Source organism: Cryptomeria japonica, chromosome 6 (genome assembly GCF_030272615.1).
Source record: "Cryptomeria japonica chromosome 6, Sugi_1.0, whole genome shotgun sequence".
Lineage (NCBI taxonomy): Eukaryota > Viridiplantae > Streptophyta > Pinopsida > Cupressales > Cupressaceae > Cryptomeria > Cryptomeria japonica.
Window position 1 is genome coordinate 667,495,300 of NC_081410.1, and position 23,826 is coordinate 667,519,125.

General features: G+C 35.4%; 1 protein-coding gene across 1 annotated transcript; it reads right to left on the bottom strand.

Moving 5' to 3' along the window:
* Positions 1-736: 736 nt before the first annotated feature.
* Positions 737-3,654, bottom strand: LOC131043735 (G-type lectin S-receptor-like serine/threonine-protein kinase At2g19130). The gene has a single exon (XM_059207565.1). The coding sequence runs from the start codon at positions 3,328-3,330 to the stop codon at positions 904-906; it is 2,427 nt and encodes an 808-aa protein (XP_059063548.1). The 5' UTR covers positions 3,331-3,654; the 3' UTR covers positions 737-903.
* Positions 3,655-23,826: the final 20,172 nt, after the last annotated feature.

A 23,826-nucleotide genomic window follows, 5' to 3' on the forward strand; every position in this document is an offset into this window, starting at 1 on the left:
GAACAAATTGTAATAATGGTAATGTCAGAGGAGTACATGATGAAGTGATAATTTAAAAATTAAATAAAAATAATTATGCAACAGCAGTTACTAATAGAATTATAGATATATATCATTTTTCTTATTATAAAAATATAAAAAAATAAAAACTATACAATTCCAAATAAATATTTTTAAATACACTAATCTGATTGGTCAGATAATAAAACAAATTGTGCTCAACGATTGCGTTCCTGAGTTTGAAGCAAACAATATCCGAGACAAAATATGCAAATGGACAAGTCAACACAAGAACCAATCAAGGTCGAACCAATCGTGTAATGTTTCTATTTCGATTTTTAATACAGTGCAGTGGTTGACCTACCTCATGTCATGACGCACTCAACAGGGTAAACAATGTCGGTCGAACAAAACAACCGATCGCAGTGACAACCGAAACAAAGCATAAAGTAAGACAGGAATCCTGAACGTTTCTAGAAGTTTCATAGTAGTTTCAGAAGTCTCTACTTAGAATCAAGTTTTATTTTTTATAAATAAAATTAGTGGCAGTGTCTAATAGAAATTAGGATAAATAATTTTATACTAATTATTAAATTTGTTTCAAATCAAAACATTTAAGAAAAAATAAGAAGTTCAAAAATACTTCAATTTAATTAGACAGTCTAAATTAACAAATGCATTCAACAGATGCTATAGTATCCTGCCGCCAAGCAGAAACTAATAAATAATAATTTTTAAAAACTTAAAAACCATACACTAAAGTAACTTTAATAATGTGGCCCACTACCAAAATAAACATATTAATTATTATTAAATTTACATCTACATGTTAACTAACGTTTAAGCTTTAAAAACCTACCTCCAGAATGTGCCCCGCTTACACTATTGTATCATATAATAACATCAGCTCTCACTACCGCTGTCAGTGTCGCTTCGGTCTCCTTGCTTGTCCATAAGCGCAGAGCGCTGGATCTGTGGAATTTGAGGCTGCATCTTCCCTTCCAGCATTAGGACCATTTGCCCCATGCTTGGCCTCACCTCCTCATCCTTTTCAATGCATAACAACCCTACAATAGTTGCTCTTCTCACCTCTTCAATATCTCTCTCCTCTGCAATACCCTCCTGCACAATATGAATCATGTTCCCATTATAAATTTGTGCTGCAGTCCAGGCTGGAAAGTAGTACTGACTGGAATCTTGCACAGTTAAATCAAAATTCCTTCGCCCGGAAATGATTTCCAGGAGAGTCATACCAAAACTGTATACATCAACCTTGGGAGTGATGGGAAGACCGGAGATCCACTCTGGAGCCAAATACCCTCTCGTTCCTCTCGTTGTTGTCAGGACGCGGCTGAAATCTCTACCCAAAAGCTTTGCCAACCCGAAGTCGGCCAACTTGGGTGAAAAGTTATTGTCCAGAAGAATATTTTCTGGCTTCACATCGCAGTGAATGATGCAATCTCTGCATTCTTCGTGGAGATAAAGTAATCCTCTTGCGGTGCCTAACGCGATCTCAAATCGGTTCTTCCAGTCGAGTACCTTCTGTATACCTTTAGAATTACTTGAGAAGAGCAAGGAATTCAGAGAGCCGTTGGGCATGTAATCATAAATCAGAACCCTTCTGGATCCTTCTGCGCAAAACCCTCGAAGCCTGACCAAATTCTTATGTTGTATTTCTCCAAGAGAACTGATTTCTGCTCGGAATTGTTTCTCATCTTGTCTTGAACCCTCCATCTTCTTTACGGCGACAAGTGTACCGTCTATTAGGTATCCTTTGAACACCGTGCCGAATCCTCCGCTCCCCAGCTTAGACCTGAAATTCCTAGTTGCAATCTTCAACTCCATGTAGCTAAACATTCTAAGAAAAGAGTAGGAGGGATCGGCAAGCCTCTCCATCGATCGTAGCTGAAGCGTCTGCCGATGCCTCTGCCACATTATAATAAAAAAGATACCCAATGCAACGGCGAGAGCACCAACAATAATTGTGGTTACGTTTTTGAAGCAGGAGGATTTCTTAGTCTTCGGAGGTGCCGAGGCAGATACTCGAATAAAAACATTTGAATTGCTTTTTGCTGGAAGAGACCTATGCATATTTAACAAAGGAAGAGACCTATGCATATTTAACAAAGGTCCGTACCAGATTTGGCAGAGTTCTGAAGATGGATTGAAAGTAAATGCAGTGCACGAGCAGTTGAGGAGGCAGACTTTCTGGCAATCTTCCTTTGTGGTTACAGGGTATGAGGAAGCGGAATAAGCGTCAGGAAACGTGACACTGAGCTCCAGGAATCCGTCGCTGCTGCCATTTTCGGCACCGCAGTTTAACGGGCTCTGTCGAACACAGCCACTTGACCACGAGTCTCGCGAATACCAGGCTTGAGTGTCTTTGGGAGTGAAGCCTTCCACGCAGCTGCACAACTGAAGATTGTTGTAGTTGCAGATTCCGTAAGCGCCGCACAAACCATATACGGCACATTGATCTCTCGGTTGAGACCAGAGGAGGGTCCATTTAGCGTCATCAGGCAGAGCATATAATTGCATTCCTCCAGACTTATCTAGGACGGAACGTGAGAGCACATTCTTGATAGCTATCGATGTATATGTGAAATAGAAACCAGAGTTGGTAGTTTCAACGCTGATATTGTATAAGGCATTGTTTGACATTTCTGGAGTTTGACTGAAAACATTGCCGTCCCATATTCCACTTGCCCAATACTGTACAGAATTGTTCCATGTTAGTACTAATTGTTTGGCCCCAGATGGATCCACCTGATAGATAAAAAACCCAGGAGCAGGATCCAATGAACTTCTCCAAGAGACTAGCTTTTGCTGTCCACCGAACCTCATACCTGGCAAAAACGTGTCAACAGGATAGTCGAAACTCTGCCAAACAGTTTCAGATTTATTGTCATTACTGAGCATTACAAAATTACCAGAATCTAATATCAAAGCCTGGGAAGGCTTCTTGGTCACATTCACCGACCAAAGAGATGCACCCGTTGCGTCGAACAGTCCCAGATCACCTTCTTCTGACAGCTTCAAAACGCCACATCTGTTTCTCGCAGGAGTCTCCCTGTTAGCCACCCAAACAATCGTCTTCTCTGGGATATTGGCATACCAGATGCCGATATACCAGTTATTGGTTCCATTCGGACTGAAGAACCCCAATTCAAATGTGCCATTCTTTGAGATTAGTGTCTGATTTCCAGTAATGGAGGCGCCCAAGGAAAGAATATCTCTACCCTCGACTACGACACCATAACTTTTCAGTTGAATAAACATTATAGAAACAAAAAACAGGCTTAAGCAGAACTTTTCCCTGATTTCTCCCATCGCTGAAGTGTTAAAATGCAGGGGAAATGAATTCAAAGATGGAAGTAATTTCCCCGAAACATCACTTAAATTTAGAAAGGAGTTCACTAAAGAGGCCCAATTTCCCAACGCGTAAGCTGCAGATTCATACTATTGAATGCGTGCATATTGCAACATATAATAATTTTGACACGAAATTAGGACCACTTAAAGCAATGCTTCAAATTTAATGGGCTGAAATTTTTAAAGAGAACCACATGGAAAATTCGTTTCTTGGGTTGCTTCGAAAGTCCCAATTTCCCAGACGTGAAAGGTGCAAATTCATGCTATGTGCATGCACACCGTCCCGTATAAGTTACGCAATGGTGGAGGAGCCCACGACTCATAGGCCATGAATCGCGATATAAATTTGAAGCTGACAGCCATTGACAAAACTAAGTTGATGGTTAAAATTATAGTGTTTCGTTCATTAGTGCTGCGTGGAGTTGAGAGGAACATTGCACGGCGGGTAGTTAAAATAGAAAAGACTTTTGGAGCGGTGATCACCCGAAAATACAAATACCGAAGATTTTTGGCATGGGCTTTTATCTATTTCGCACCGGGTCTTCCACGTTCAATCGCATCCGTTTCATCTGATAGCAACATATATCTACAACAAAAGAAACTTTCTATACCGTCGAAGCATAAATGTGATTGGTCATACGTTCTAGTATTTCAAGGGTAATTTTAAAGGGGTAAATGTGATGGAAAAATTGTTTGATAAGTAAGATTGACTTAAATTTATATTTTAAATTGTAAGCTAACGAGTCAATAAAAGTGATAATATTGTAAATAAAAAAAAGCGTTCTTTAATATTGATTTAGGTTAATTAAATAAAATACACAGATTAATATAAATTAATCAAGACTAATTAATGTGACTATTGAATATTGATACTTAAACAATTAATTTATTATAAGAAAATAAATGCAATAAATTAGTGTATTTAAATTTGAGAATGGTGATAGAAAATTGACTCTAATATAATATTCAAATGTGTTGCTTTTCTGTAAAAAATAAGTATTCTAGATATGTCATGGCTCTTCAGTGAAAGGAAAAAAGGGCTTAAGCTAAAAAAAAAATGATTATTTTATCTATTGGTACTAAAGTGTTAGGGCAAATCTCGATGCAAATGCATGGGAACACTCCAAGTACTCAAATTTAATTAGGAGATTAATTTGAGAAACCACATAGGAACATGGGTTTAGTGTTGGAATAAACCTTCTCCCATAGTTAAACAAATGAAATTTTAAAATAGAAACTCCCTCATAAGAGAAATGTTGCCTTAAGGAGGCTATAAAATCTAGAAAGGCTTTCATCAAACTATCGTAGTTTCCAAACTTGTAAGGTGTAGATTCATAGCAAGAACTTGGAGCGAATGTGCACACACACACACACACACACACAGACACACACACACACACACACACACACACACACACACACACATATATATATATATATAATATATTTGACATAAAATTTATGCTACTTTAGGAAATTGTTTTGAGTTTAATGGTCATAAAAATATATTTAATCTCTTTTAATTTTAAATTAAATCACAGCCTTGTACATAAATGATGATAGAAAAAATAATTTGATTGTGAAAAGTATAATGTTGTCTTGTGTGTGGAAGGATAATAACTAGTTTAGTGTTTGAAATCAATAAATGACTAATCAAGTTGAAATGATAGGCTAAGGGCTATGAATGAATGAAATATTTTTAATCGTGTTCACGAGGCCAAAGCAACTTATGGGATCCAAGAGAAGCAGATGAACCCCCAACACCAAAGTCTTATAAAGTATGTAATTTCCTCTCGAGATTACCTTTTTTGCAATGAATTTCCTGATGTCAAAGTTGTTGAAGTAAATATTGTGCTCTGATACCATGTTCAATTTTGAGAAAGTTTTTTTATTTTAGGAAATTTAATATTTTTAAGTTTCCCTTTTCAAAAAAAAAAAAAATCAATTCTAGAAATCCTTCAAGCCCTAATTAGCATGTAGTTTTTTTCTTAGCCATGTAACATGGTTAAACAGACTCTGTTTTTTGCCAATAAGATTGTAGATGAGGAAAAAGGGGGTTAGTTTTGAAAATCAAAACATGCATGCAATATTTCCTAAGCTAATCATGAAAACTGAAATTGAAAGCTAACTTTCCTAATCCAGCCAACAAAGTAATTGAAACAAAACACAAAGTAAATGCAAACCATTAACCATGCTCCTTCAATTAGAACTCGATGTGCTTCCTTTGAGCTCTAACGTTGATATGCCACTCTCAAAAGGCAAGGTGCATGAAACAACGAAAGCGAAGTGGATGGTGTATGAGCTTTATTCAAAATATGTGATTAAAGATGACTTAGTAATGATTATCTGGACAAATTGACATTGTAGACACTCAAAATTGTCATGTCTAATTAAATAAATATTTTAATTATTTAATTATCTAAGCCTAATTCTTCTATTAATTAAATAAATTTTTATTTATTTAATTAATTCATTTATCCTCTTCTAGCCTTATTTCTCATTTAAATAAATACATTTATTTATTTAAATTATCCTTTTTCTAAATTAAATAAATATTTTTTTTATTTATTTAATTATCCTACTCCTTCTATTAATTAAATAAATCTTTATTTATTTAATTAATTCATTATCTTTTTCTACACATGACACATGTCATTCATCTCTTAATTCCTACACTACCTACCTCTTTCATTATTTTACTGTTTCCTTTACCTACCCTCTAATCCTAGCCGACCTCTCTTTTTACACCTCTCAATCTTAACCCTCCATTTCATATTGTGTCTTCTATTTAAGAAGATGCTTTCTTCATTATAAAACCCTAATGACTGATTTTGGAGTACTTGGCTACACTACAATTCCACTTGCAACCACATTCCATTCTTTGTTGAGCTCTTGTGCATACAAAAAATCTGAGAGCAAGTATATCAAGCAAGATCAATGGAGATAGGAAGAATGGAGATCAAAACCCTATTGGACATGTGATGGTATAATCTTTGTGATTTTGAGTTATTTTGCATTGTCTTAGGTAATCTTCATATGTTATGGTGGATCTTTGTTCATTGTTAGGCTAGGGTTTAGTGGTTGGATTCATGTTAGCCTTGCAATATTGTTGTTATTTGTTATCCATTTTCACCATATACAGACATAATAACAATGCTCAATCTAAATGATTACTTGAAATCATGAAAAAATAAAATTACTAAAAAAAGGGATGAATTGATTGAAGGGAGAGTCAGGTCAGTTTATAGAAAAATGGAGACTCGACGGACAGTTAGGATTGAAAATATTTTTGATCGAGCAAACGGATGAGATCAGATGAATGACAGAGCTATCTATTGGATATTAGAGTTGTTGGGATACGTTGTTGTCATTTATGTCAACATATTCCTATGTTGCAGTGAACTAGTTTGTTGCAGAGAGTTGCTTTGGTGATCTGTTGCAAATGTGCTGATGCAAATTATTGGATTTTGAGATACTCATCTCTAGTTGATTTAGTATGAGTATCATGATGCTATGTGGTGATTTGGTCAAGTTGTGAGGCTCAGTATGTGAACTGGTTTCTTAGTATTCTATGTTGCGGAGTTGATCCATATTGCCCTCGAATGGTTATATATTGAGTTACAGATTTTGGAGAATGTATGGGATGTTCATGTGTATCCTCTGATCGAGTGGTTCATGATTTAGAACTTCACAAGCATATCTTTTAGTTTGTCAGTTGGTGTTCTTGAGCTCTGGTGATGTAGTAATGATGAATCTTATTATTCGAGGTATTGTGGTGATTGTGATGGAATTCACATTGCTTTTTGATACTCTATGAACATGTACTATATGTTTTGGTTGTACGCATTGATCATGGTGTGCGTTAATGAATATTTTATTGATCTGGTGGTATTCTTCATGTTATGCGACATATTCGATGGTGTACCATGTTGCGAATGATCTTGGAAAATTATTTTATGGTCTAGCATGTCCAAGGATTTGATTTGGGTCCATGCTATGTCCTTGCTAACATTGTATTGGTTCAATTATAGATTTATGTATCGTTTGATGTAATTTAATAATTAGGTCTTATGTGTTGAACCGACCTTAAGGGTTAAGGTTGATGATCATATAAATAGGCATTGTAATCATGTAAATCATGTGTCTGCATGAATGTGTGAGTTGTATGAGGGTATTGTATGAGTGAACAAGAGAATCTATCCTTCAGAAGTGTCAAAGAGCAGATAAGAGTTATTGTGCAAATAGTGTGCTTAACCATAACTATAATCAGGCATTTAGAAATGTTATTCTTTCAGTTCATGTAATTAAGGTTGTTGTCTGGATGATCTTTGTAAGGCATTGAACCCTCCTTTATGTTGTAGCCCTCCTTTTTTTTGAGCAGTGAGCTCTAGGCAGTGTGCTTGAATGCACATGCATTACCCATTGTAATATTTGCACATACTACTCTAGATTATCATCTTATTGTGGGTAGATTCCCACAGTGGTTTTTCCCTTAACCTGATCTTCCATGTCAAAAATCCTTGTGTTATGTGTATTGTTGATGTGGTAATTAGTTATGTTATTGTTGTTCATAATCAAATCTTAAGTTGGGATTAATTTGGTTGAGTTTGGTGAAAACTGATTCACCCCCCCTTCTCAGTTTTCTTACATTATTGTTGCCCTACTATCAACAATTGGTATCAGACTAGATTCTCTAGAAGGAGCTTGTCCGCTTGAGGAGATCTAGGATGGAAGTTGTTATTTTCAAGAAGGAGAGTCTAAGATTTGATGGAACTAATTATTATATATGGAAGCATCAAATGGAAGTTCACCTTAACTATCTTAGAGAAGACTATTGGATGATTAAAAATAATGTATACATTATTCCTGTGAATGGTCATGTTATTGTTGATAAGATCAAATATGTTGAACATAATATAAGAGCTAAGGAAGCATTGTTGAGTTCCCTAATTGATGTATAGATGAGTAATGTGATGGGATTGCAGACTATACATGAGATTTGGGTGAAGCTTGAAACCCTGTATGAAGGATATAAACATTTGAAAGTTGCTAAACTATAGAGATTGAAAGGTGTAGTGTCATAAAATTGCACCCCTTGCAATTTTGACCATATTTTGAGCCCCCTACCTTGGTGATATCATCTCCAACACTTTATCGGGATCCATCTATGCCTCCACCATCGAACTAGGCCTTATTTTTGCACTTTAAAACTTGTTTAGACCATGTTTTAGGCCCCAAAAATGGGCACAACCATTGTGTGGCACCCCTGTCCCCTTAGAACAGGACCTTGGCACCCTTATACCCTTAGGACGGGTGCATGGCACCCTTGTCCTCCCTCTTTGTGTGGCCTCAAAATGGGTCCATCTGACCCTTAGACCTAATTTTCTCTTCGGGATTTAATTTCCACTACATTGGCCTTCGGTGAGATGATAATTAACCCTCCAAGGCAAGTATAAAAGGGATCCAGTCCTCTCATTTTCATAAGAAAAGATAAGCAAAAATTGGGTAAACAAGTGGAAGGTCTCCATTAATGTCATCAAGTGTTCAAGTCTCCAAGTCTTCAAACATCGTCTTCTTCATGTGTCTTCCTCATTCATCGATTGGAGCAACATTACAACATTCATTTTCAAGCATGTGTGTATGTTAAGGTTTTGTCATGTTACATGCCATTTCATGCAACATTTGTGATTACATTCAAGAAGAAAAGCAACCATCATCAACAAATTGCAGATCTACAAGGTATACATTTTTATTATTTTCATTTCAGCATTTGCAATTACTTTCTTTCAAGGTTAATTCCTCAACTGGGGTTTGACTAAGGCAAACCCCTATCCACAATCCTTCTTTTCTTCTTTTCTATGTGTACGTTGCAGGTGTGTGACTGTAATTGTAGATTTAGGCTTCATTTGCAGATACGAAAAAACCTTTTTCGACTTGTGGATTTTTTCGGAGGACCGTGTGGAAGTTGCACATGGTCCCGCTGACTTTTCTCCAAATTTGTAGGGTAGGTTTGTATCAGTCTAAATACCTCAAATCCAAAGTTACAGCATGATCCCAAATCAGTAGCTCCTTATTTCACCCATTTTATCTTCATTTCCTATATAGTCAACAAGTCAAGTCTTGATTTCCCTTGATATTCATGGTTATGTGGATTCAAACTGGGTAGGTGATATTTGAAAGTAGAAGATCCACCATTTCTTATGTGTTTAATTTATTTGGTGGTGCAATTAGCTGGATGAGTAAGAAATAGGCTATGATTAATTTATCCACTATGGAAGTAGAGCATATGGTAGCTACCCATGCTTGTAAAAGAGCCATTTGGATTAAGAGATTGTGTTCAGATATTAGAATAAAACAAAGTGCAGTGATAGTTTATTGTAACAGTCAAACTGCAATTTTCTTAGCTAAGAATGTGACATTTCATGCTCAGACCAAACAAATTGATGTCCACTATCATTTTGTCAGAGATATTCTTGAAGATGATAGGGTGAAGTAGGTTAAGGTAGAGACTTTGATGAATGTTGCAGATTCTTTAACTAATTTTGTGAGCGCATAGAAGTTCAAATGGTGTTCAGAGTCTATGGGTCTCATGGCCCCTAGAAATTAATTTATTGTGTAGATAATTCATTTTCTCTTGCAAGGTGTTCGACAAGTGGGAGAATGTTGGGAAAATGGTGTCTCAGCCTTGCATTTACATGAGGTTACTATGTATAGTAGGTTTTTGATTGAGCACAAAATGGTGCAAAATTCTCCCCAAAGCTTTGGATTGGCTAGATAACCATGCCACTAAACTTTTATCGCAAGATCATAGCTAGTTTTGAAGATATTAGTTTTTGTTTTTGGAAGGTGTGATGAAAGGTTTAAATTTAATTTTGAGGACTTTAGACCCTCAATAATACCCTTAAAAGTTGGCATAACTAGTGTAGAGGTTTACGAGGTGATATATCACTTCATGAGCTTTTTGATGCTTCAAACAGTTTGTCAATCAGACATCCAGTTCACAAGTTATGGTCTTCGGATGTTTGGACTCTTGGAATAGAAAATATAAAATTGCATTGGAGACATAAATGAGTCATAAAGGGAGGAACATCTGTTGATGTGTGTTTTGACACATCTTTCATTGTATCTCCTATATGTGAGGTGCATGAGATAGATGTTGTCTGAAAGAGTTTGATATCTATTGAGTTACCTTTGAATCTCTAATTAGCAGTACTCCTGTGAAGAGCTTACTCTTCAAGTATATTGTAATCTATTATTTATTTTTAAATAATATATTGGGTGGCTTTTCGAGTGTGGGGTTTTTCTCCCAAAAGGTTTTTCCCTATATAAATCAATCTGTTGTGGTATGCATGCTATTATGTCTATTTTTGTTAAGTTTATATAACTTTTGTAATGATCTATAAAAGTTTTTATATTATCCTCCTCTCAAGGTTAGTGTAGGAATTTATTCGGCTACTTAACTTCCTTATAGATCCCTAAGACGGAGAATCCCAAAATATTGGATGAATTTTGACCAATCTCTTTATGAAATATGCTATACAAGCTATTGGCCAAAATTGTGGTGAATAGACTTAAAAAAATTCTGCCAACGATCATCTCAGAAGAGAAAACTCGCTTTGTCTTGAACAAATCCATTTTAGATGGTATGATCATAGCCCAAGAAGAATTTATTCAATCCAAAATAATAATGTCTCAAGTATGATCATCAAACTAGACATTAGAAAACCTTATGATAAAGTAGATTTGAGGTTCCTTTGCAAATATCTTGTGGCATTTGGATTCAATAAATAGTGGGTTAAATGGATATACAACTACATTTCTAGCCCTATATTTTTACTCCTAGTAAATAGTACCTAGAGGGGTTTTTTGAGGTGTCCCCAGGTTTAAGACAGGGGGACCGATTCTCCCCATTTCTCTTATAATAATGGCTAAAGCCTTAGGAAGATCAATAACTCACACCAGGATGATTGGAAAGTTGGAAGGCATCAAGATATCCAGTAGATTGGATCCATGTTTTCATCAATAATTTACAAATGATACCTTTCTTCTAAGGGATGCGGAAGGAGGCCAAACAATTTAGAGCTTTCCTACACATATATGACAAAGCATTAAGAAAAAGATTAAGTAAAGAGAAATAAGCTATCTACTTTTTTAATACTAATGAGAGCACTGAATCAAACATTGTATGTATTTTGGGATATATTATAGGCAAGCTCCCTTGTCCCTACCTAGGTATCCCATTAGAAAAAGGGCTAAGAAATATGAAGCTATGGGATCCACTCAATGAAAAGATGACAGAATGGTTGTCATCTTGGAAGGGCAAGTGGTTGTCATGGGTAGGTAGACTTGTGTTGCTGAAAACTATCTTATTAGTGTTGCCCATCTATCTACTATCTTTCTTATCTCATCCTTGTGGAGTTAATCATAGCATAGTTTAGTGTATGAGGAAATTTTATTGGCAAGGGCTTGAGCAAAAATAGAAGTTTTATGTGATCTCATGGAAGAAGATGTGTAGAGCTAAGGATGAGGGAAGTGTTGGAATTTAGAATTTGATTTCATAGAACAAGACATTAGGAGCGAAACTTGCATGGAAAATGTATACATGTCATCAAATAAAATGGCTCAAAATCTTATGAAACAAATATCTAGCTAGTGAGGATTGTGAGAATTTATCAGTATCTAGAGTCCAATTGATAGCACACAAGAGAGAGAGACAAAATATTTGATAAGAATAAATTGTATTGATGCAAAATATTGATCAATTGGATCATCACAAGTTGTTCCATACAATGTAGATGACCCTTCTTATAAAGGCAAGGCTAAGAGACAAGAGAGCACACAATGATGACATGTGGATCAATGAGATGCAAAGGTAGGTAGGGTTAAATAGTAAAATATTCGACATGAGGTGGATCACCCACTGAAGGTGGAATTATCACTCCACAATAAGTGGATATGATACAATAATAACAAGATCATACCATAAAAGGTGGAAATTCTCCTACATACTCACTCCTAATGTATCACATCTCCCTAAGTGTCTCATATACAAACTAAAATGTTGTGCATGTACCTAAGTAAACTTAAGTAAAGTGTAATTATATCCAACATGAATAAATAATTACACCAACACCCCCCCCCCCTTAAGTGCAACTTAGGGGAATGCACTTAAGTCTACAATGAAACTAAGCAATGCATGATGGGTCTTGACTACAAGGCCATGTTAGGTACCCATGTACAAATGCAAATGCATGCAAACCAATGTAATCTCTCATAAACGGAGAAAGAGAGAAAAACCATATGGCAAAAAACTCGCCCCCAAAAGAGAGATGATGAAAGCACACAATTCTCTCAATGATGAAGAAGAAGAGACCATGAAGCCCCCCCCTCGATGTAAAATCTTCTGCAAAGATGGTCCAATGATATTGACTAAAATACCTTCCCATAAGGAAGAAAGAGAGCCAATACTGCACCAATAATGTCAAAGTGTCACAAAAATAGGTACCAATGTCGATGAGGATGAATCACTCACTTCAACACGATAAAGATCAAGAATGGAGACAACCTACTTTGAGAATCAATTAGATACTCATAAATGGCAGAAATACTAGTACAACCAAAGTCTCATGGGAGCCATGCACAAATGTGTACAATCTAAGTCTGAATTGGAGCCATGCACCAAGTCTCACAAGATATTCCTAATCTACATACATACAAGAGGATTACATCAAATAGTCATCAAAGACAAGATACAATGAGGTGTTGCACTTTATGATAGTGTGAGTACAACATTGCTCATGCAAGAGCATACAACATGATATAGTGCAAATCTGGAAACATCAAAATGATGCCACCAAAAAGATGCCCTGTTGAATACTACAGATGAAGATGCCTTTGATTGGGATGTCAACAAGAAAAATATAGGAGCAATAGAGGCCACCTTGACTGTTGGTTGGAAGCAATGCATACAGGTATGAAGTGATAAGAAAAAAAAAGTGTTCCCATTTTTGCTTATTAAATGAAAAAAAATTTATTAAGATTTTAAAAATCTTAATAAAAATAATTATTATAATCCATGCTTGAAAAAAAAAATTTATTAAAAAAAAAAAATATTGTTTTTATTTTTGAATTTAAAAAAAAAAAACTTTATTCAAATAAAGTAAAAAAAACACATGCATTTCTTTTGGATTTTTTTATTTTAAGAAAATAAAAAATATAAAAACAAAATAAATTAAAAACATTATTAAAAATTTATTTATTAAAAACTTTATTAAAATAAATTAAAAAAAAAAAAAAAACTAAAGTCCAAGGGGTTGAGCTTAGTTGGTTAAAGAATTGAATTCTCAATGTGGAGACCCAAATTCAACTCCCATTAGGGACACCTTTGTGTAGAATTCTAAGTTGTGACTCTTGGTCTTACGTTGTTGTTTAAAGTGGTTTTCTAAGTTGTGACCCTTGGTCTTCCAATTGTTGTTTCCAGTTTGGTGCTCAAAAGGAGCTAGTGGAGTTGGTATCTGTAATAAGTTTGTAACGTGGATGCTCGAATGAGCAAAAAATGAGATTTTTGATTCTATGATACTTAATACAAAAAAATAAAATAAAAAATAAATTAAAACAAAGTTTTTAATTTTTTAAAAAATAAAATAAAAAGCCTTGTGGGCCCTTCACAAGTACACTGTAGGGGCTGGACTACCGCTCTCACCTACAAGTACACTATGGGTCATAGGTCCTTGGTTACCCGCAAGTACACTATGGGGCATAAGGTCCTACGGTACTCGTAGGTTTTACTTGTGGGGTCGCAAGTACAAACTTGCCCCCAAAAAAATCAAATGCCTTTTTAAAAATAAAAAATAAAGCCCCCTCCCTTATAAAAAATGACTTTAATTTTTTTTTTTCATTTTTCTGAAAATTAATAAAACAAAAAATAATTTTAAAAAAAGTTATTATTTAGACCTGTACCTGCAAGAATGTACGACGAGGCAAGACGAGGATTTTTTCACCTTGGGGTGATGAGCTCTGCTTTGGACGAAAGAATAGGTGATCTTGGGGGTTTTGGCCCTTCTGAGCACAATGGCAATGATGAATTTTACCAAAAATGCTCCAAAATTGCAGATCACTGCTGGGACAAGTCACCACCCTCCACCTTCAAACGACTCTAAATTTGTCCTCGGGCGTCAGATTTGGACAAAACAAAAGGCGATTCTGACTTTCTCAAACCTCCTAAATCCAATGGTGACCTCATATTTGACCCAAAAAGAGATAATAATAATCTACAATAGAAAGCTCCAAATTACAAAACCCCAAATAGCATGAAATTTCTCTAAATTGGCAAACCAATGGTACTCCAATGGTTCTGATACCATGTGAAAATTGGCAAACATCTAGAGTCCAATTGATAGCACACAAGAGAGATCAAATATTGATAAGAATATATTTTATTCAAATCAATAATGCAAAATACTGATCAACCGGATCATCACAAGTTGTTTAATACAATGTAGATGAGCCTACTTATAAAGGCAAGGCTAAAACTCAAGAGAGCACACAATGATGACATGTGTCTCAATGAGATGCAAGGGTAGGTAGGGCTAAATAGTAAAATATTCCACATGAGGTGGATCACCCACCGAAGATGGAATTATCACTCTACAATAAGTGGATATGATAGAGTAATAACAAGATCACATCATTAAAGGTGGAAATTTCCTACATACACACTCCCAATGTATCACATCTCCCTAAGTGTCTCATATGCAAACTAAAATGTTGTGCATGTACCTAAGTAAACTTAAGTAAAGTGTAATTATATCCAACATGAATAAATAATTACACCAACAAGGATCCTAGTGGTATCTTTAGATATGAGTCCCCTCCCAAGGGTTCAAAGGTATGGAATTTCATACTAGATTGTATGCCATTCATTTAGAAGCATCTTTCTTGGGACCTTTTAGAGGGTAAACCAACCCTATTCTAGAAGGACTCTTGGGGGCGCTATCCTACCATAGACAAGCTAATGAATATAGACATAATCAAACCATATTGTAAACAATAGTAGGGATCCTTTGTTAGAGATTATGTAGATGGTTAGGAGGATTCCATATCTAGTGGGTAGAACAAGAATGATATGGATGGATTGCAGCTAAATGAAGCTGGACTAGGAGAACTAAGAAAAATTTTGAAAGATAGAGTAATTAAGTTTAAAATGGGATTGGACCAACTGGTCTGGGTGAAATCCAAATTGGGTGAATATAATACCAAAGAAGGTTATAGGGAAATAACAATAAGTAATCAGCTGAAGGACTGCATTCTTCTGGTGAAACTATGTTAGGATAAACAATGTTTTCCAAAGGCAGGGTTATTTGCATGGATGGCCACTCAACGAATGATATTGACAGTAGAATTCTTCAAGAAACTAGGGTATCAAGGCCCTTCTAGATGTATACTATATATGAGGGCGGAAGAATTAGTTAATCACATTCTTTTGGGTTGTCCTTACACTAAACCATGTTAGCAATGGTTTTGCGCAAAGCTTGGTTGGAAAATATCTCTTCCTAATGACATATTTTCATTATTTTTAAGTTGGTTGGATATATATGGAAAGAGCCAATTTCATAAACTTTGGATATGTAGCCCTTCAATTTTGACATGGGAGCTCTAGAAGGAACATAAAAGATGATTTTTTAAGGAAACTCAAATTGAGATTGAACAGTTGTGGGCTGAAACAAAATTTTTAATTGTTAAAGTGGTGAACAATAGAAATAGTAGTCACAATAATAAGAAATGCACTTTCTCGAAATCGGATAATCAAGTTAGGAAAAATTAGCCTGAAAATTCCTGCATTTTTTGCCCTGGAGGCATGGAAAGAAATATGATGAGAGCTCAGGCTAGACGGACTTTCCCAAAATAGAATGGTATAAATTGTATTTTTATGGGGCCTCCCATGGAAACCTAGAGATGGCAGGAGTGGGATGCATCATTCATGATTGGGATGGTCAAGAAGTAGCAGAGATGGCTTCTTCATTGGGTGTCTCAACTAATAATGAAGCTAAATTTTAGGCCCTTGTCAAAGGATTAATTTTGTGCAAGATAGAGATAAACAAAATAGAGATAGAAGGTGATTGTGCATTGGTCGTTAATATTGTTAGGACTAAATGTAATTTGAACTAGAAACTAAATGGCTTTCTTGAGCAAGCCTTAAAACTAGTTGACAATTTTTTATGATTTCACCATCAATCATATCTATAGAGAAACTAATTAGGAAGCGGATAAATTGGTAAATATGAGAATATTTGAGAATAATCATCAGAACATTTGATGAATGGATTAGGCCTCTTAAAAAAATATATGGCTAGTCAAGTGGCAAGAAACAAGATGATTAGGATTGCTTACGAATGTGGTTGGCACGACCATATCAATAGATTTAGTTTAAATCTTGTTGACTCAACATGATCACACAGGTACATTAGCTATGTACAAAATGTGGAATGAAGTAATTTCAAGTTTCCTACTAAATACAACATTACACTCTTAGCAATACTTTTTTTGCGTAGGCGATGGTGAAAATTAGACGAAGAGCATATTAATCTATTAGATTGACACTTAACTAGTTGGAGGAATTCCTGGCTTATAATAATGATGATATATGCAGTGTTTAGATATTTGTGTAGAGAGACTTGACATTTACATTTCATGTGAAATAATGGCATTATGAGGTCGATGGAAATAAAAAGGGTTTTCTTTTAGCATTTCTTCACAAGTTGTTTCCTTTCAAACCATGGTTCTTAGTTAGGGTTTCTTACGACATGGAGTTTGCACTGCATCTCACATCATGTAAGTGATAGAAGTCTTTCATAGGGGATATTAAACACAAACGCTAGCGTGAAGTCCTCAACCCTATTGATGATTTTGATATTCATGTTGTCAACTAGATACTTGAAGAAGAATTCATCATGACAAATCATTGATATAGAGTGAATTGTGATATCCCAGTGGTATTTGTGTCTATCTTTCTGGTAATGGGTGAATCTAAGTTCATGGCTCTATAGTTATGTCACATTGTGTTTTGCAAAGAGTTCCTTGGTGATTTGAATCATGTAGTTGGGAATGTGAATGATAACCTTATAGTTTCCTTCTCGGTGGACTACCACACCCAAAGTGGACCGAGAGATGTTTGCAGTGACAACAATGTGGTAGAAAAATGCCCTTTACTCTCTATGCATGATGGAAGTGTTTTCAAGGAAAGGAAGCTAGTCATAGCAATAGATATTGATTTCCTATAAAAATAGCTCATTCTGAAGGCAACTAATGGTTAGGGTTGGTGGAAGGATTACTTGATTACTTGGCAAAAAATGAGATTTGTGATTCTATGATACTTAATACATAAAAATAAAATAAAAAATAAATTAAAACAAAGTTTTTAATTTTTTTAAAATAAAATAAAAAGGCTTGTGGGCCTTCCACAAGTACACTGTAGGGGCTAGAGTACTGCTGTCACCTACAGGTACACTATGGGCCATAGGTCCTGGGTTTCCCGTAGGTACACTGTTGGGAACAGGGTCCTGCAGTGCTCGTAGCTTGTACCTGTGCGGCCACAAGTACAAACTTGCCCCCAAAAAAATCAAATTCCTTCTTAAAAATAAAAAATAAAGCACCCTCCCTTATAAAAATGAATTTAAATTAATTTTTTAATTTTTTTGAAAATTAATCAAACAAAAAATAATTTTAAAAAAAGTTATTATTTAGTCCTGTACCTGCAAGAACGTACGACGAGGCAAGACTGGGATTTTTTCACCTTGAGGTGATGAGCTCTGATTTGGACAAAAGAATAAGCGATCTTGGGGTTTTTGGACCTTTTGAGCGTAATGACAATGACAAATTTTACCAAAAAATGCTCCAAAATTGTATATCACTGCTAGGACAAGTCACCACCCTCCACCTTCAAACAACTCTAAATTTGGCCTCGGGCATCAGATTTGGACAAAACAAAAGGAGATTCTGACTTTCTCAAACCTCCTAAATCCAATGGTGACCTCATATTTGACCCCAAAAAAGGTAATAACAATCTACAATAGAAAGCTCCAAAATACAAAACCCCAAATAGCATGAAATTTCTCTCAATTGGCAAACCAATGGTACTCCAAAGGCTCTAATACCATGTGAAAATTGGCAAACATCTAGATTCCAATTGATAGCACACAAGACAAAGACAAAATATTGATAAGAATATATTTTATTCAAATCAATGATGCAAAATATTGATCAACCAGATCATCACAAGTTGTTTAATACAATGTAGATGAGCCTACTTATAAAGGAAAGGCTAAAACTCAAGAGAGCACACAATGATGACATGTGTCTCAATGAGATGCAAGGGTAGGTAGGGGAAAATAGTAAAATATTCCACATGAGGTGGATCACCCACCGAAGATGGAATTATCACTCTACAATAAGTGGATATGATAGAGTAATAACAAGATCACATCATTAAAGGTGGAAATTCTCCTACATACACACTCCCAATGTATCACATCTCCCTAAGTGTCTCATATGTAAACTAAAATGTTGTGCATGTACCTAAGTAAACTTAAGTAAAGTGTAATTATATCCAACATGAATAAATAATTACACCAACAAGGATCCTAGTGGTATCTTTAGATACGAGTCCCCTCCCAAGGGTTCAAAGGTATGGAATTTCATACTAGATTGTATGCCATTCATTTACAAGCATCTTTCTTGGGATTTTTGAGAGGGTCAATCAACCATATTCTAGAAGGACTCTTGGGGGGGCTATCCTACCATAGACAAGTTAATGAATATAGACATAATCAAACCATATTGTAAAAAATAGTAGGGATCCTTTGATAGAGATTATTTAGATGGTTAGGAGGATTCCATATCTAGTGGGTAGAAGAGGAATGAGATGGATGGATTGCAGCTAAATGAAGCTGGACTAGGAGAGCTAAGACAAATTTTGAAAGATAGAGTAATTAAGTTTAAAATGGGATTGGATCAACTGGTCTGCATGAAATCCAAATTAGGTAAATATAACACCAAAGAACGTTATAGGGAAATAAGAATAAGTAATCAGCTGAAGGACCTCATTCTTTTGGTGAAACTATGTTAGGATAAACAATGTTTGCCAAAGGCAGGGTTATTTGCATGGGTGGCCACTCAATCAATGATATTGACAGTAGAATTCTTCAAGACACTGGGGTATGAAGGCCCTTCTAGATGTATTCTATATATGAGGGTGGAAGAATTAGTTAATCACATTCTTTTGGGTTGTCCTTACACTCAACCGTGTTAGCAATGGTTATGCACAAAACTTGGTTGGAAAATATCTCTTCCTAATGACATATTTTCATTATTTTTAAGTTGGTTGGATCTATATGGAAAGATCCTGTTTCATAACCTTTGGACATGTAGCCCTTCAATTTTGACATGGGAGCTCTAGAACAAACATAAAAGATAATGTTTTAAGGAAACTCAAATTGAGGTTGAGCAGTTGTGGGCTGAAACAAAATTTTAATTGTTAAAGTGATGAACAATAGAAATAGTAGTCACAAAAATAAGAAATGCACTTTCTCGAAATGGGATAATCAAGTTAGGAAAAATTAGTTTGGCATGAAAATTCTTGCATTTTTTGCCCTGGAGGCATGGAAAGAAATATGATGAGAGCTCAAGCTAGATGGATTTTCACCAAATAGAATGGTATAAATGGATTTTTTATGGGGCCTCCCATGGAAACCTAGGGATGGCAGGAGTGGGATGCATCATTCATGATTGGGATGGTCAAGAAGTAGTAGAGATGGCTTCTTCATTGGGTGTCTCAACTAATAATGAAGCTAAATTTTGGCCCTTGTCAAAGGATTAATTTTGTGCAAGATAGAGATAAAAAAAATAGAGATAGAAGGTGATTTTGTATTGGTCATTAATATTGTTAGGACTAAATGTAATTTGAACAGGAAACTAAATGGCTTTCTTGAGCAAGCCTTAAAACTAGTTGACAATTTTGATGATTTCACCATCAATCATATCTATAAAGAAACTAATCAAGAAGTGAATAAATTGGTAAATATGAGAATATATGAGAATAATCATCTGAACATTTTATGAATGGATTAGGCCTCATAAAAAAATATATGGCTAGTCAAGTGGCAAGAAACAAGATGATTAGGATTGCTTACGGATGTGGTTGGCACGACCATATCAATAGATTTAGTTTAAATCTTGTTGACTCAACATGACCACATAGGTACATTAGCTATGTACAGAATGTGGAATGAAGTAATTTCAAGTTTCCTACTAAATACAACATTACACTCTTAGCAATACTTTTTTTGAGTAGGCAATGGTGAAAATTAGACGAAGAGCATATTAAACTATTAGATTGACACTTAACTAGTTGGAGGAATTCATGGCTTATAATAATGATGATATATGCAGTGTTTTAGATATTTATGTAGAGAGACTTGACGTTTACATTTCATGTGAAATAATGGCATTATGGGGTCGATGGAAATAAAAAGGGTTTTCTTTTAGCATTTCTTCACAGGTTGTTTCCTTTCAAACCATGGTTCTCAGTTAGGGTTTCTTACGACATGGAACTTGCACTACATCTCACATCATGTAAGTGATAGAAGTCTTTCATAGGGGAGATTAAACACAAACTCTAGTGTGAACTCCTCAACCCTATTGATGATTTTGATATTCATGTTGTCACCTAGATACTTGATGAAGAATTCATCATGACAGATCATTGATATAGAATGAATTGTGATATCCCAGTGGTATTTGTGTCTATCTTTCTGGTAATGGGTGAATCTAAGTTCATGGCTCTATAGTTATGCCACAATGTGTTTTGCAAAGAGTTCCTTGGTGATTTGAATCATTTAGTTGGGAATGTGAATGATAACCTTATAGTTTCCTTCTCGGTGGACTACCACACCCAAAGTGGACTGAGAGATGTTTGTACTGACAACAATGTGGTAGAAAAATGCCCTATACTCTCTATGCATGATGGAAGTGTTTTCAAGGAAAGGAAGCTGGTCATAGCAATATATATTGATTTCCTATAAAAATAGCTCATTCTAAAGGCAACTAATGGTCAGGATTGGTGGAAGGATTACTTGATTATGGAAAGGTGTGAGCCATAATCAGTTGTGGCAAGTGGCATTGAAATGCAATAGGTGGAAGGAAGTTTGGAATAGTCTAAGAGGTCTACCATGGAGATGAAGAGAGGCCCTAGATTGGATCTTGAGGTCACTGGGACATCCTTTACTCCTAAGTGATTCAGAGGATAATGGTCTCGATCAAAATGACCTTATTTACCCTTGCTATACTCAACATCCCAAATTATATGTGAGGTCTCATAGGACCCTTCGGTGCTCTTGCACCACTAAGAAGCATCTGCCCCCTGATGGTGAGTACATTTGTATTGATTAGAGTTTCCTTGGATAAAAGAAAAAGAAGAGGTAGTGCTTCAATCCAATTCCAACAAATTTTTTTTTTTGGTATACATGGATTTTGGGTCCTCTTCCATGCTCTAGATAGAGGGTAGCAGTCCAATGCGAGGAATTTTGATAGTAGTCCTAGGTTATAAATTTGTAGTTCAATTTGGTCTCTATTGTTAATATAAGTGTAGTCTATCAATCTGTTAGTTTATGCTATTTTTTTCTTCCATTTTTTGTCCTTTGGAACATATATGGTGAATATGTATACATAGTGGGTATGGTGGTTGTCTTGTGCCATTTTGTAAAAGTTCATGAAGTAAGGTAGTTTTGCCTGGAGCATAGCTTAGCTCCGACAACAAACTAATGTACTCCTTTTAGATTATTAATATGTTAACGACATATGCCTATTATCGACAAAAAAATTATGATAAATTATTAATAATATAATTAAATAAAATATATATTATTATAATAAGATAGAAATATATAATAAGATGTATAATAATAAAAATATTTATAATATAATAAAAAGCATAGGATGGGTACACTTTTCATGATCTAACTTAATTCTCATCTATGATTTCATGTAGGGTTTTACTTTTATAACCATTCGTATTGTTTATTGTAATCATCTAGTTGAATCTGATTCAATACATATCTATGTCAATATCAAATGCTTTATCAAAAATATTTGTCTCAAGGTTTCATAACACTCAATCATATCTAAATTTATTTTTCATTGGTAATATATATGTTATTAATATAGGAAATAAGAAGTTTTACAGGAGATACAAAAATCCTGAAAGCACAAGTGACCACCCCTAGATCCATTCCTTTGCAACTACATACATACAGTTGGCCCAAGACCAAAATGCCAACTTTGTACAACATCCTACATACATAGATTGTCAAGCCAAAAAATGACAATCCCAACTTGATCACCAAGCCTACATATACTACTATATATACTTAAATACATAAACACATTGACAAGTAACCAAAAATAAACAAGATAAAGACCTAAAATAAAGGGCAACCGACGCTCATGAAGAATAGAGTGTTTGGTATCCTTGCAACATCGGGACTAGGGCAAAAAACTTTATGCTTGTTCGATTCCTCACTAGCGCACACCATCCTTCATCTCCCACAATCTTTCAAGCCACATTTTGGCCAGACATACACCCTAGTCCATCTGCAAACTCTGTCTTTATCTTTATCTTGCGGTCATTTTTTTCATTTTTTGTATGCGTCATATCCCTCTCAATCTTCACATACCGAACATAAACCATCATGTCTTCCCATGCTTCATGAGCTTCATTGGTCCTCAACACACAACCTGTACCATCCCTCCACAATAGAAATGACTGATACTCAACATTAATTTGGTCAGGGATCACTCCCTCCCCAAAGGGTCTCCTCAATCCTTGCCCCAGAATTACCCTTGCCATCAAAGAAACCAAACCACACAAAGAATGGGTTGGGACACAAGATTTCAAAACCCATTCAACCTCAGCTTTTGTACCAAAATTCAAACCCCAAGCCACCAACATCGACACAATGTCCATGTTGGTCCTGTATCTATATTCAGAGATTAGGTATTCCAATCCTGGAAGGTGCTTAATGATTTTGAAAAAGGCCTCCTCATCACAATGAAAAATTCTACCCAGTTGCTAGTCTGAAATGATGCCAAGAAAGGCCAGCTATTTCTTGGTGAAATGGAGAGTAAAAATTGCCTCCATTTCCACATAAGACAGAACAAACCCAAAAAATACACCCAGAACTAATAAAATTAAACCACTCTCACTCAATGGAAGCCAACTCTACAATGCCAAAATATATGGAAAATTCTAAATAAGTAAATGCATCCAACCTCTTCCCATGCCATAAAACATTCCACCTCATGTATAGCCAATCCCAAAAACCATTGTTTTAATGACAAAGTAAGGTGATGGCATAAAATTTAGTGATGTAAGAATAAAATATGTGCCAAGAATAAAACACA